At 44.8% G+C, this 15,661-nt stretch overlaps 1 protein-coding gene across 1 annotated transcript; it reads right to left on the bottom strand.

Annotated features, from left to right (window-relative positions):
* Nucleotides 1-182: 182 nt before the first annotated feature.
* Nucleotides 183-5,417, bottom strand: APLNR (apelin receptor). Its single transcript, XM_083513002.1, has one exon. It carries the CDS (start codon nucleotides 3,954-3,956, stop codon nucleotides 2,838-2,840), a length of 1,119 nt encoding a protein of 372 aa, XP_083369128.1. The 5' UTR covers nucleotides 3,957-5,417; the 3' UTR covers nucleotides 183-2,837.
* Between the last annotated feature and the right edge of the window lie 10,244 nt (nucleotides 5,418-15,661).

Below are 15,661 nucleotides of genomic sequence, written 5' to 3'. Positions count from 1 at the left end.
AGTTCTATCGCTTGGTTCTGTTAAATGCATCACAACCTCAGTCAGCAGCACGTCCTCTCCAGAACGAGAGCCATCTGCACATCTATTTTTACCACTGGGAGAGAGATTCCCCTCCCCCACCCTGCCCCAGGAAGACAGCAAAGATGTAGATTTCATACATTTTAAGATTCTTTAATTCAACAATAGAACATTACACTCTCAGGTGGGAAATGAATTTGGATTAGGCAGGATAAAAAAAATAATGATGGTGAATACTTTTGTTTCAATAGGATCTATACAAAAACATTTGCATTTCCCAGTTCGCTATTCTTTATTCAAGCAGAGTATTTGATTGCTAAAAGCCGCTTTCCAGTCTGCAGCACTTGCTAAAAAATTTAAAGGTCAGCAGAAATCTTATACAAAAAAAGTTTAGGAAATTAAACATGAGTCGTTTTCAAAATAATCATTCAGATATAAAAAAAAATATAGCAAGTGAGAGATTCAAACTTTCTTTTTTTTGGAATTTTGTCCTAGTGTCTCTAGATTAATCAGAACAGAGAATGCATTTTTAAGGTCATTTCATACATAAACCTTTTGCCAACAGACAAATTCCTCAAGGTTTGTTCATAGCTTGCAGAGAGCACAGTAACAAGCTTTCTCTACACACTTGGAAGTCTTTGTGCAAAAGAGTGTAACTATCTGATATGTACAGCTCCACTATATGTGTAGACAGGTACACAGACTGCACACTCCTTGAATGCAACATGTGAACACGCCTATAATAGTGTTCTGGAGCATTTTGATGCATGGCTCAATATATTAAACTGGAGAATGAACAGAAGGAAATTATCAGAAAGTTGTCATTTGGTCCCAACCCCCTTAAAAGGGAGCTCATATGCAATATTAACTGCATTTTGCCATTTCTGTTCATATTGCCTGCAAAGGGGGGGTTCTGTACACATTCTGGGAGAAACCAGCTCCCAGTGAATTGTGGGGAAAGAGGGGGATTATACCATAAAAAACTGAAAACCCAAGAAGTCACTCCTACTAAACCATCCATAATTGTGTGTGTGTGAGGAAGGGGAGATAGTTTCTCACACCTCACATCTTTCCTTCACATCTTGTGGCAGGAAATAAAGTGGGAGGGGGTGTTAAGGGACAGGAAAAGAGGGAGAAGAACAAAGGAAAGGGCAGCCTGGTATCTGTTCTCAGTGCATCTTATAAGGCACATTTCAACTACAGTGGTACCTCGGGTTAAGTACGGTACTTAATTCATTCCGGAGGTCCGTTCTTAACCTGAAACTGTTCTTAACCTGAAGCACCACTTTAGCTTACGGGGTCTCCTGCTGCCGCCGCACTGCCAGAGCACGATTTCTGTTCTCATCCTGAAGCAAAATCTTAACCCGAGGTAATATTTCTGGGTTAGCGGATTCAGTAACCTGAACCTTATGTAACCTGAAGCGTATGTAACCCGAGGTACCAATGTACAGGGAGCAGGCCGGAGACCTCTGTCCATGGTGCCAGTCCTAGTGCTGGATCTTAAAAAGGATACATTCCTTGAGCTGTGGTCATTTTGCTCCGGCAGAGGTCTAGAGCAACTGGGAGCTGTAAATCGATCACATCCCCAAGTGTCTCCTGACAAGAAGAATGAATTGTGTGGGTGGGGAAACTTCTGAGGCAGGGAATCCTGACCAGAGGCTGGCTCAGACAACAGCAGCAGCAAAAATAAAAATAAAAAAATAACAACAGCCAGCTACAGATAATAAGTTATTACTCCCAGGTTTGTTGTTATTTAGGGAGTGTGGAGCAGAATTAATTCTGACACTGCTGCATTGCAGGGGTTGGACTAGATGACCCTTGGGGTCCCTTCCAACTCTACAATTTTATGGTTCTATAACCAGGGGAGGGCGGGATTCACCATAAACTAAAAATCCTAACCCAAGGTTGCAATCCTATGCTGCTTACTTGAAAGTAAGCCCAGTGGAACCCAGTGGGACACACTGGATGATCCTGTCCTGATTTAATTGGAAATGAGTCCCGTTAATTTCATGCGCATGGGCTTGCTGCCTTTCTAGAATGCCCAGGATTTGCCCAGAAGTTATAGACTGACTCCTCGGTGATCAGACCATCTGTGCAACCCCAGTTATGCCTGCTCAGAAGTCTGAGTTCGAGGGGACTCGTTCCCAACTATGTGTGTGTGGGATTGCAGACTTTGCTTGCCTCCTAAGACAGCTGGTCACCTCTTAAGGAACTCATCTCTGCTCCCTCTTTCCTGCTGCCGTGCTACTGGAATGTCAAGTAGCACAAATTAAGGCAGATTTATCTTTGCACCGTGCCAATAAAAAGCACAGATGTGCAGAAGGGGGGACAGAAGCAAAACTGTATTGAAAGTGCTATGGAGCAGGAGACAGAGCCAGTGCCCAGCAAAGTTATGTTTCAGCACCATGACCTGTATTTTTCACTCCAGAACAGCTGGCAGAGCTCCTAATTGTTCCTTGGGAGCTTAGCTCATCCCATCACTGCAGGATATTCCATCTTAAAAAGAGGTCAAGTGGCAAAGTTAAACATGGATGTTGGACCACATCTCCCATCACCCCTGACCTTTGGGCCATGATGGGAGGTGGAGTCCAGCAACAATTGAAGACCACCAATTTTTCCAGCTCTGGTTTAGGGGACAAGGTGGTGGGCAGAGAAAGACAAAGAAAGGCAGAAGGGGGTGTAAGTCAGAAGGGGTAAGGGAACCCTGAAAAAGATAATAGCATTAAAAAGCAAGGGCCCACAGAAGAGGGTGGAAAAGAGGAAAACAGAGCCCCTTATCTCCAAAGTCCTTGACATTTGTATGTGGCGTAGTCCAGCTTTTATCCCCGGAGCAGAGTCTCCTGGCTGTCGGGGCACTGCTTCTCCCGCTGTGCATCTGCTCCTTTCCCCAGGTGGTTCTGGCTGTGGCCAGAGGAGTAGCTGGCAGACTTGTCCCCACCAGATCCTGCCAAATGCCCAGGGCTGCAGCAGAGGACGGCGGCGCAGGCCTGTCGGAAGCGGGGGTCAAAGAAGGCATAGAGGAAAGGGTTGAGGCAGCTGTTGATGTAGGCCAAGCAGCTGCTGTACGGGTGGAGGTTGCTGAGGAAGGCGTGGAAGCCGCAAGACAAGGGCATCACCCCCCAGTCCATCAGCATGTAGATGGTCTTCACAAAGTGGAAGGGCAGCCAGCAGACGGCGAAGGTGGCCACCAGGACGATGATGATGGTCAGCAGGCGCTTCCGCTTCCTCAGCGCTTCAGTGCGCTCCTTTCGGAAGTGGCCGGCAATGGTGCGGGCAATGAAGAAGTAGCAGGTCAGCATGATGGCAAAGGGAAGCACAAAGCCCAGGAGGGTGGAAGACAAGCCCAGCCCTGCTTCCCAGACCTGCTCGGTCTCATCGGTGGCCACACTGGAGAAATTCATGTAGCACGTCACTTTGTCTGTCCCGGTGAAGACGGTTGTGCTCCGGAAGATCATGGCTGGCAAGGCAAGGAGGACTGCCATGGCCCAGAGGGTTAGGGTCACCAAAAGCCCACTGACCTTGGACCTCAGCTTGGCATTTGCGATGGGGCGGACGATGGCCAGGTAGCGGTCAAAGCTGAGGCCTGTGAGGCAGAAGACACTGGCGTACATGTTGACAAAGACCAGGTAGCTGCTGAGCTTGCAGGCAAAAGAGCCAAAGGGCCAGTCGTAGTCCAGGATGACGTAGGTAGCCCAAAGTGGCAAGGTGACCACAAAGGTGAGGTCTGCCACTGCCAGGTTGGCAATGAACGTGTCTGCAGACCGCCGTTTCTCCTGGCCTCCGCAGAAAATGGTCCATAGTACCAGGCCGTTGCCAGTGGTGCCTAGGAAGAAAACCAGCAAGTAGATGGAGGGAATCAGGATCCTGGATGAACTCCAGTCCTCGTAGTCACACTCCAGAATGCCTGGGTAGCTGTCAGTGTCGTTGCTGGACTCCATGCCTGCTCAAGAAGGAGAATGTGGAAGAGGCCTCTCTTCCAATCTTGTAGAATCCTTCACCAATCTGGATCCACTCCGTACAAGTTCCTTCCTTGTTGCAAGGAGGAAAAAGTCCCAGGGTCTCAGCTCATTTGCCTCTCCTGCGCCTCCTTATCACAGCTTTAGGCAGATCTGGCCAGGGGCTTGCTCAGCGTGTGTGTCATCTCCTCCTCACTCTCACACACACACTCAGGAGGCTGCAGTTCCTTCCTTGGGATTTGTCTTAAAATCCAGGCTACGACCCAGCCCCCTTTCCCACCCCTCCCTTTGCTTTCACTCAACATCCTTATGTGAATTGGACGACTTGACCCCCTGCAGTGCTGGGCAGCTCCATCTGTCATTTGTATCCACCCACTTGCAAACAAACCATACACATCCTCTCATCCTAAACTCTCCAGAGCAAAGAAAGAAAGAAAGAAAGGGGGGTGGAATGCAGCTGAAGTCCAACCAGAGATGCTGGTGGGTGCGGGTGGAGGGAAGGCTCATTGCCCCAGTTCACAAACGCCTTGCTAACCTGATCTAATTTGTCTGTCAGTTTCATCATGAGCCTCTCTTAGTTTTAAGAGCAGTGCAACATGGAACAAAAGGGTGCCCAAAGCAAAGAAAGCATCCACTTAAGTCAATCCTACTTAGATGCAGTAATGCTGTATTTATTTTGAGTGGCATTTGTTCATGCAAATAGGTTTGGTGGGGTCGAGGATAGTGTCACGAGTGAGCTTGGCAGATGCAAAACCAATCTGAATTTTAAATAGGTTCTGCTTGGTCCTTGGGAAGGATGGAGATAAGCTGGAGACAAAATGCAGATGCTGCTTATCCTTCCAGCAACTTCTCAAGCCTAACTGCAGCTTACGTGATTGGTCCCAGAGATGAGAAAAAGAAGGCTTGGGGTGTGCAGAGTATACGAGATGCGTTTCCAAGCTTTAAGGAGGGGTGGGGTTTACAGGGGGCCCAAACATTTGAAGAGCATCATTGATCTAGGAACTCTCTCCCCACAGTCTAGGCCAGGGATAGGGAACCTGTGCTGGCCCATGTTGTTGGACACAATCTCCCAACAACCCTTGCCAAAATGACCACAGGTTGGCCTCCACTCCTCTGGACTAAACAGATTTACCTGTTCTGAAACCTCTGAGATCAATAATGGCACCTTTTTATTTTTTTAAAAAAATAATCCAATAGCTTTTTATTTAAAAAAGTTGCTGCAATCTTGAATTAGAACTTTGAAATCCAAATCTTTTCTATTTTTCCAAACAAAATAATTTAGCTGAAATCAGCAGTAACTGATGTGGGCAGCAATCCTTGCCATCTCCGGCATCAGTCATTTAATGCAGTAAAAGTTATCCCGCAGCAACCACATCAGCTGTGAGTGGCATATGAATGTTGCATGTGCTACTAAGGAATCCAAAATGAAGTTTGTTAACTAAATGGTGATGCACAAGAGAAAGAACGATGGTCTCTATAGCCTGCTGACTCTCTTTCTAATATGAGGCTGCAGAGTAAAATATTTGTAGGACCTCAAGTCTCATAAAATGCCAATGTCCTCATACTTATAGGGACATGGGTGGCACTGTGGAGCCCAGGACTTGCTGATCAGAAGGTCGGCGGTTCGAATCCCTGTGACGGGGTGAGCTCCCGTTGCTCAGTCCCAGCTCCTGCCAACCTAGCAGTTCAAAAGCACGTCATAGTGCAAGTAGATAAATAGGCACCACTCCGGCGGGAAGGTAAATGGCGTTTCCGTGTGCTGCTCTGGTTCGCCAGAAGCGACTTAGTCATGCTGGCCACATGACCTGGAAGCTGTATGCCGGCTCCCTCGGCCAATAAAGCAAGATGAGCGCTGCAACCCCAGAGTCGGCCACGACTGGACCTAATGGTCAGGGGTCCCTTTACCTTTTACCTCATACTTAGGGTAAAAACCAAAACATAAATTCCATGTGTTGATTGGAAACAAGCTGACTTACAAACCTTTGATTGAGATGAATACAAATCCAGAAAATCTGGAAGAGCGTTGACAAAGGGTTGCAGGAAACCCTATCAGACTCAGCCCATGAAATGGTACCTCTGACCTGACTTGTCAAAAGGTCATATAAAAAGTCTACTCTGAAGACTAATTTGAACCCAGGTCACAGGAGATCTCAGGACAAGACCAGACCCTCTTTGCTAATAGTCAACAGCAGCTACAATCAATTTCTTTGAAGTGTCTACAGTAGTGCCATTGCTTATTGGATTTTATCTGCATTCCCAAGAACATCTGGCTTATTGTACTAAAAAATGGCTTTTGTGCTGACCAGAATGCCATGCCTTATGGTCACGCATGGCTTTGGTGTTTGATCTCTCTGTGATCATTTTATCTGCTCTTTGTGTTTTGCTGGTCTGCCTGATAACTACCGATATCTGTCCTAGTTAGCCTCAGTTCTCTTATGTTTATAGTGCATGTGCTGTGATACCATCAGTGTAACAAGACAGCCTCTATGCTGTTCAGGCTTAAGTTTTCCTCCCTGAAATGCTGGACTTCTCAATTGCTTAAGAAAACTGGGAAAGAAGTGTACTTTGATCTAGTTAAACAGACCCGGAATGCTTACACTATCTTGACTGTGATTTGCCTGCCTTCAAGGACTTCAGGGTGATATACAAATCTTCTCCCCACCCACCTCCATTTTATTCTCACAACAATCCTGCAAGGTAGGGTATGGTGGCCAGTCTAAGGTGAGCATCATGGCTAAGTGGGAGATTTGAACTTTGGTCTTCCCAGTCTTCGTCCAACCAATGAAACACACTGCCTCTCTCATTGTTTCACTCTGGAAGGATCAACAACAGATATCTGCTCAGGTCTACAGATGGGAAATTAAAAACAAGAAAGCATGTCTGGCTTAGTCAAGGGAGCAGTTTCCCCAAATCATGCAAGCCATTTGTTGAAAAGTAGAAAATCAAAGTGAGTCTGTGTGGTACTGATGTGGCAGGCCAGCTTTGATGATCATTAAATGATCAAATACCATTCTTGTTCTGGAAAACATTCAGTCTAGATCCTTTTGCCAATGTGTTGCCCATCTCATTCTCCTCTTCACATACCAGGGAATAAGCATGATGTCATGGTTAGTGGGAGATCCAAGTCTCCAGCTGCAATACTATTTAAGAGTTATTTAGCACAACTGAATCATACACCTTTTTTCAGTAATTCCGAAGCATACAAGGTCGGTCAGAATCATTAGCCCTGTATGGCAGATGGCCAAGTGGCTGAGCCTATCAGTTTGCCTAAGGCTAACTAAGTAGTGAGTTCATAGCAAAAGGTGACATTTGAACCAGAGACTTCCTGGTTCACTGTTCACGGCCTTCTTCCAACATTATCAAAACCACTAGATGAACTTGGGTATCAGTATATTATGGTGTGATCCTATACTAGCATCAAAAGAAGCCTCACTGAGTGCAATGAAGCTTATTCCCAGGTAAGTGGGCACAGTGACTGTAGATCACTAGGTAGCCCTTGGGAACATCATCATTTCTAGAAAACATATCCACTTCATGTGCGGAACTAGCCAAAAATGTCAAGCCTCTCTTTTGCCTGATTTGAAATTAGAACACGATTTAGAATAAACCTCAGTAGGTGTGCTTCATGAGCCAAGATCTACAATTCTATGGCAGGCAAGCTGTATATTGTGAAATACTTCTTCAGAAATGCTAAGCCATTAGGGTTTGTTTCACCCATGAATGAATTTCCATGGAGGACATTATGAAACTCTCACATGGAGTGGGTCACATGTGACAAACACATGGGCTTGCACATGTACACACATCCAAATTCATTGTGTATGAAAGCCAGTTTTGGTGATAAAGCCCTCAATATAATGTTTTAAAACACATAGGCAACTAACTGAAAGCACTGTTTTCACTAGCCTTCCAAAAGTTTGGGACTACAACCACCAGCCCCGTCAGCATGAACATTTTGTTTTAAGTGGCACATAGATCACATCAGAGTAGCCTGTCTCTTGATGGAAAGGACATTGATCCCAGTGCTTCTGGGTCTATACTGCTTCCATATTGCATAAGAACATAGGTGCCTGCTGGTCAGACAGAGAGTTTATTTAATCCAGCATCCCATTTTCCACAGTGGCCAATCAAATGCTTCTGTGAAGCCCCCAAGCAAGACACGAGAGCAACAGCCATCTCCTATTCATGCCCACCATCTTAAGTTCAATAAGTATATTTTGACCTTGGAAGTTCTAAACGCGTTCTACATAAAGACTACAATCTGCTATGCTCCATCACCAGCCTCAAGGTTAAAAAAATTTGAGAGATTTCATGTTCCAGCATTTCTCAGAGTCACTCCATACAATCTAATGGACTTTTATCTCCTGAAATTCAGAGGCTACTACTAGTCAGGGCATGTCTTGGGAGTCAAGGAGGCTGGAGGAAGAGCTGTGCAGGTGAAAACAATCCCATCCTATTTTAAAGAGGTTAAAGATGTGTCATAATCACGTCTGACGCTTGAGCTATTCAAAGAGACACGTGGAACAGACCTTGACTTCAGTTCCTGTACCAGAAACAGGATTATTCCGAGAATCTTACAAACAGCATTTTTTCACCCCTAAATTGCTATTTCAAGCCTGTGATAAACAGGTAGGGTAGAACAGCAATTTGATCAGCAAAGAGCAGTTTTGTAAAGGTGCCAAAATTTCAGAAACCTCCTGAGTCATTACAATGTTACAGTCTAAATAGACTCCAGCGGATCTTTCTTTAACCCAATTGCTTAATTTTAAAAACACAAGAACTTCAGCTAAAAAAATAGAATATGACTGAATTATCAGTCATTTACATACCAGTATATGCTATGTGAAAAATCCTCAAAACAGCTATTTAGGCCAGCGATGAGGAACCTATGGCCCTCCAGAATGTTGCTGGAATAAAATTCCCATCATTCCTGATCACTGATGGGAGATGGAATCTAAAAACATCTAGACAATCACTGGTTCCCCACCCCAGCAAGGGACATCTTTCTTTCCACCTCCAAGATTAAAAAGCATATTGGGGGTGATATTTTGAGCTGGGAAATTGCCAGAATAAAAATGGTTAAGCACCCTTCCATCTGTCTTTCTCACACCCCACCTTGTAGCCTGCCCAGACCAAGTTTGGCTTTTAAAAACAATAATGAATGGAGAGGACTAAAACTGTTGCTGCCATATCACGTGTAGTTTGGAGCCGAATGTTGGAAGACCCAGGACAGACAAAAGGAAAGACATCTTCACGTATTGGATTCACTTCCACAAGTAATGGTGGCTACCAACTTGGATGGCTTTAAAAGGCTAACAAGGGCTACTAGCCATGGTGGCAATGTTCTGCCTCGACTAATGGAGGCCACAAGTTTCTGAATACCAGTTGCTGGAAACCAGAGAGGATGCTCTTGTGCTCAGAGGTCCTGCTTGCAGGGTTCCCAAAGGCATCTGGTTGGCCACGGCGAGAACAGGATTCTAGACTGGATGGGCCACTGTGCCTGATTCTGCAGGGCTTTCCTTATGTTAGGGCTGGTCCACACTTCTGTTTGCCCCATGCTTTCAAGAGATTTTTCTTTTGTCCCACCACTTTCCCTGAGAAAACCTGCTGTTTACTGCTAAATCAGAACAAATATCCATTGGATTTTCTGCAGACTGACATTTGTTTTGATTCAATAGTAAACATTGGGTTTTCCAGGCGAAAGCAGCAAGGCAAAAGACCCAGGGCTAGAAATCATGGGACAAATGGAAGGGGACAAATGGAAGTGTGGAGAGAGCCAGGGGCTTGATGAAGGTCACCTAGAGAGCTTGTGGCAGAGTGCAAGATTGGTCCTGGTTCATCTAGCTCAATCTCATAGTACTGCACATACTCCCAGACTCTGAAATATCTTTTAATCGATGGATGGGAGTAGGAGCTTTTCTGGGAAAACAAAAGGTGTGCATGATGTGACTTTATCATTACTGTTTAATATGGGTCTGGTATTGACACGATGTCAGATGTTAGACAGCTTTGGGGAAAGCAACTCGTATTTTAAATTGCAAATTCCAGCCAGGTCTAGTCTAGAAACTGGCGTTACAAATCAAGCTCAGAGAGGAAGGATTGTGAATTTGAGAGTGGCCCAGATGAAAGAGTGGGGAACAGACACAGCAAAAGGGGGTTAGACGTGACTATGCAATAAATAAACTCAGAGAGCAGCATCTCCCGTCTCTGGTGTTCCCTTTGATTCCATGCTGCCCAATCTTTCCCGCCATGCCCTGGTCAATTACCTTATTATTACATACAAGCAAATACGACCAAGTAACTGCCCTCAGTTTTCCTCAGAAGGGGGGGGGGGCTAGAAATACCTGGGGGTATCATATTTGAAAACTTCACCTGTCTAAAGCAGCCTTCTCCAACATGATGCCCCCAGGCATTTTGGACCACAACTGTTAGCAGCAGCAGCCAGCACGGCCAGTGTTGAGGGATGATGGGAATAAGTGTTTGGTTCAACAACATCAAGGGAGGGTGGTAGCTGCTTGGGGGAAGGCTGGTCCATAATAAATGCAAAGGAAGATTCAACTTCTAAGAGACTTGGCCTTTTGTAAAAACAACTCTCCTACACCCTCTTCCATCTTTGTTGGGGACACAGCTACAGTCCTACCCTCATACCATACATTTAAAGCACCAAGACTCCTGGAAGCTCAAATTTACTCCTCATAGGGCTACAGCTCCCAGCACCCTTAGCAAAATATAGTTCCCAGGATTCTATGGGAGAAGCCATTGGGCTTTAAATGACAGCCTGTGTGATGTAGCGGTTCAAGTCCCCACTCAGCCATAAAGCTATTTGGGGAGCCTGGGGCCAGTCACCCCAGTCTCACCTACCACCTATCCACTCCCTTGAACTCCTTGGAATAAATAGAAATGTATGTTGTGTCAAAGAAAAATCTTTCTTTGATTGTTGTGTGTTTTGATGCGCAGGGCTAGGCTAGTGAGCCGACAAGCATGTGCTACTGGCACAGAGGTACAATGCCAACCAGTTTAGCTGGAACGCTCCCTTTTCTGCAGTCAGGCCTGGAAACGTCAGCCAGGCTCCTTTCGATGGATTGAGATGTGTAGCAACAGCTGCAGGGGCCTCCCTCCAAAGCGCCGGCTGCCACTCGCCTGTCTATTTCCGTCACTTTTCCCTCAGTGCTGAAAGTGCGCCTGGATGTTGGAGAAGATGCCTGGCTGAGATTGGGAGGGGGGCAGGAAATGGAAGGGAGACAGGAAGGAAAGGACAGGAGAGCTGGGGCCAGCATACAGTAAGCAAAGTATTTATAGCATGTCTCACTGTAACAATGAGGGGATGTGAGCAGTGGAGAATCTCTGCTTGGATGCAGATCAGCTTAAGGAGATAACAGACCTCTTTCCTCCCATCCAGAGCTGAATGACTATCCATTGTAGGCATTGCAGCACAAGTAAATCAGGCCCCAAGCCCATTATCCTTGGAGTGCCATAGACCTTCTCGGCACAACAGATAGAATAACAGAATTTCATAGAATCATAGGGTCATCCAGTCCAGCCCCCTGCAATGCAGGAATCTCAGCCGAAGCATCCAGGACAGAATGGGAAGTGAAATTCCAAAGGTATGTGGTCTTGCTATTGTGAGGGGAGGCAGCACTTGATGCTTTGCACTCCCAAGCACAGGTGAGGATTTGTGCACAGCCCTCAAAAACTGAGATACATCACTCTTCCCTATTTTGCCAGTTTACGTTCTCCACTAGATTGCTATAGTGTCGTCTCTAAATAATTTTGAAAGCTAAATGAAAAGGGTCTCAACTTAGCATAGGCAAGGGAAGCTTGCTGCTTCTCATCAGCCATTTTGCACACAAAAATCATTAAGCAGTTATGACTCTGATGCAACAGACATTGTCCACCAGGAATGAGGAACCATTGACCCTCCAGATGTTGTTGGACTGCAGTTCCCATCATCCCTGACCACTGGCCATGCTCGCTGAGGCTGATGGGAGCTGGAGTCCAACAGTGTAAGATTATCTACACCATAATCATAATATAAATGAATGTGCTAAGTGTTCTTTAGTGTAGCGTAGCCTTGTGGGCAGGAAAGGGGGGAAAATCATCTCAACAAGCAATTCCAAGCTTTTCCTCCCTGCCAGTTTAACAAGCATGTTTTAAATTTGCACTTAAACAATTTATGCACAATTGTATGCTTATGTCCATATGAAACAGGAGGGGAGAATGAAACACGATGAAATGATGCTGATTGGAAACTTGGTTTTTTAATTGTTTGTTTTTATTAGCACAGACATGGTTTTTCGTTTAAGCGCTCTTCTGCAAATATTTCAGTAATTAAATATAATAGCCAAAAAAAGAGTTTTAGAAATGCAGCTAACACAGTGCTGACTAGAAACATAATAGTGACAATGTGTGGGGATATACATGTGTGGTCTTGAGCTTGCACATTTCATATGACACTGCACGTATAAAAAATGAGCTCTTAACACACTTTTGTTCCATTCTTTCAACAAAAAAGCCAGATTTTCTGCTGTTGGGCAGGGGGAGGGGAGAACATGGAGAGGAGGGAACACAAAACTATGATTTAATGGCATCGTATAAATACCCTGTAAAGAGTGGGTGAGTAGTGTGACAATTGCAAAGCAACAGTGGGCTTGGCAGCATCCAAGTCACAAATGAAATGAGACAAACACCATGACATCACATCACGTCTCTCTCCTCTTCACCCCCCACTCCCTGCCAAACACATAACACATACTTTACATAGAACAAATACTGAAAATGTGGAATGTTTGTGCAAGCTGAAAGATTTAGGAGCGTCTGCAACATCTGTAGTGATGGGGAAAGCAGGGGAACATTGTCAGGCATTTTCATGCTTACTCAGGTCTGTTCAAAAGATGGCAAGGGGGAAGAAAGTGAAGTATTTAAAATATTTTTCAAGCTTTATTAAGGCAATAACATTCATTTAAAAATACGACAATTTAAGACTTAACACTCTTGTTTTTCTGAAACCCTTGCAACTAACCATATCCATAAGCAAGAATACTGGAAATTTATATAAATTTGAATTTTTTCAAACATATTTGAGTTAGGCAACCGCATGTGCTTTCCCCCTAAATACTTCAATAAAAATGATGTAGATTTCGAAGTCACCAAACATCTCATTCTCTTCAGCCATAAATCTTGTAGAGGCCAAGAGAGCCCAATCTTACTGTTTTCCTTACTGGCACTTCAGTCCTGTAATTCTTCTTTTTCCACTTTGGTTTCCAATGCAAGTTATAGTGTTTTGACCATATTCGTGTGTGCACATGGATAGAGCTGGACCACTCTGCATACAGATGGAATTATGTTGGTGGCCCCACTCAATTTTAACCCAGTTCAGGGTGCATGTGGTGAGATTATTTTTTTCCATCTGTGGTAGAAATGCTTCTACTCTCTTGCTGTTTCTTACTGCCTTCGCTTCTCCCGTCCATCTGTAGCAACTGAATGCACAAAGCAACAAGACATGTCTGCTGCCAGTTTACAAGGTGCCACAGTGCCCTCTGGTGAGTGCAAGGCACAATAGTTTCAGGCAAATCCCACATGTGCAATGGCGTGTTTGAAAAGCAAAACAATAATAATTACACTATAACATTTGAAAATGGGATCAAGTTAAAGGCACTTCGAGATTGTGCTGTAGTTAAATCGAGGTGTATAAAATCAAAAGTGTGCCTCCCTGGTAAACCTGTGACCAAGAATGAATAAATCCTCTTTTCAGAAAATATTGTGGCTAAGCTGCTAATCTACTGTGGGCTCAAGTTCAATACTCTGTTCCACTAGTAAAGCTGGCTGATTTGTAGGCCATAGTGAGCAATGGTGCAACAGCCAGACCAGAAGAAAACTATAGCACCCCTGCTTCTGTCATTCTCACCTCGTTGCTTGCAGATCCCATGGGGGGGGGGAGAGACACACAAGAGTTCTGAGAAGGGGGTACCAATTTAAATTTGAAGACTGGCTGTATGCACACCTGCATAGCTGTCATCTAGGAGGAAGAGGATGTTTGCACAACTACATGTTAAGGCCAGCTAGTATGTGTCCAAAAGGAACCCCAGACTCATTTAAGATTGAGAAATACTTGTCTTGCATAACTGAGGCTACTATGAAACTGGAGAGTGGCCAATCCACTTCTGGCACAGGCAACATGTGAAAAGTCTCTGTGTAACAGTGCCAGGTGTAAAATGAGGTTGTTGTACTTCCTAATGAAATTAACTGCATTAAATACCCCATGCTGTATCGTGGCTGTGACCTGACTTATACCTGTTCTGAATCAGGGCTGGGAACCACTTTTGGCCCAAGGGCCGAATTTATTGTTCCAATGGTGGAAGTGGGCAAGCCACACCCACCTGCCCATCACCAGACATCAGGAAGAGGAAAGGTAAAGCCACGCCTGCAAAAGAACAATTAGGAGAATACTGTAAGCCTTCGAGCGAGTTCTCAATTGTGCCTTTGGAGCTGTGGCTTGAATTTGGCGGTGTCTGAACACGGCATATTTCCCCATAGTGCTACTTTCTTCATGGCTCTGATATAGCTGCAGTGAGCAAGTGCTTTCAACCTCTTCCATAAGTAGCAAAACAGGTGAAAGACACCTAATTGAGATGGTGTTGAATTCAAGCTGTGGCTGCAAAGGAACAATGGTGTCAGGAGTTGGACAGGTGGGAGAGGATCACCTAAAACAACCTCACAGGCCTACTCACAGGTTGGAGATTCCCTCCACCCCAACTGCTCTTTGGGGATTCAGGAGGTACGAGAGAAAGCCAGTTAAAGAGGAGTGAGGATGTGTGCTGATGTATATAAAAGAAGGACGGGGGAAGATCTGGTGTAAGCTTTTCCCCCTGCAGAGCAAACCTGGATTCATCTCCCCCTACAGTGCCATCAGCACACATACTTACTAGGGATTACATGACTGAATCAGCCACAGATCTTGCCCCTCCTGCCGCGGGTAATGTAAGCTATCTGACTTTTAAAAAATATATGTTTTAAAAACTGTCACTTGTACATCTAAGCACTCCAAGAGTTTATTTGCTACCTCGGTCCTGGAGAGGATTACGTATGTACAAGTAGGACTTGCAACAAAAAAAGTTGCATTGTGGATGGAGTGCTCCTGTTCAGGGGTCCAGCTGAGCCTGTGTTGCCCTCTTAAAATGTACTCCATTCCATCTCCCTTTCTGGTTTTCCTCCCCACACCCACCCACTAACCAGCATCCTGGGCACACTGAACACACTCAGTTCTAACTGGACTATTTTGGGACTTGCACTCTGAGTTTTTTCCTAAGGATTTTTTGTACTTGCGGTTCCCATGTATGTGTGGTGTAGTTTAGATACACAAGGATCAATACACCAAGAATGAGCTCACAACTCGTACATAGGACAGGACAAGAAGACTGGTGAATGCACTTTCAGAGCTCAGAATCTTTTCGTGCACATCTTCAGCCTTAAGATACCAACCAAGAGGTACGGTTGGGTTTCTCCCCAGCACTAAAATTCTCCACACTAATTTATATTGAAACTAGCTAATGAACCAAGTTTCATATTCTAATATTTACACTCATCCTACATTCCCAGCAGGACTAAGCCAATGAGTAGTAAAAACTGAAAATCAATTTTTAAAAAAGATAAAAACTATATTGAACAAGCTCCCTGTTTTTATCCACTAA

Source organism: Podarcis liolepis (genome assembly GCF_965112155.1).
Source record: "Podarcis liolepis genome assembly, chromosome: 1".
Lineage (NCBI taxonomy): Eukaryota > Metazoa > Chordata > Lepidosauria > Squamata > Lacertidae > Podarcis > Podarcis liolepis.
Note: the sequence above shows the minus strand (reverse complement) of the source record. Positions and strands in the feature narration are given on the sequence as shown.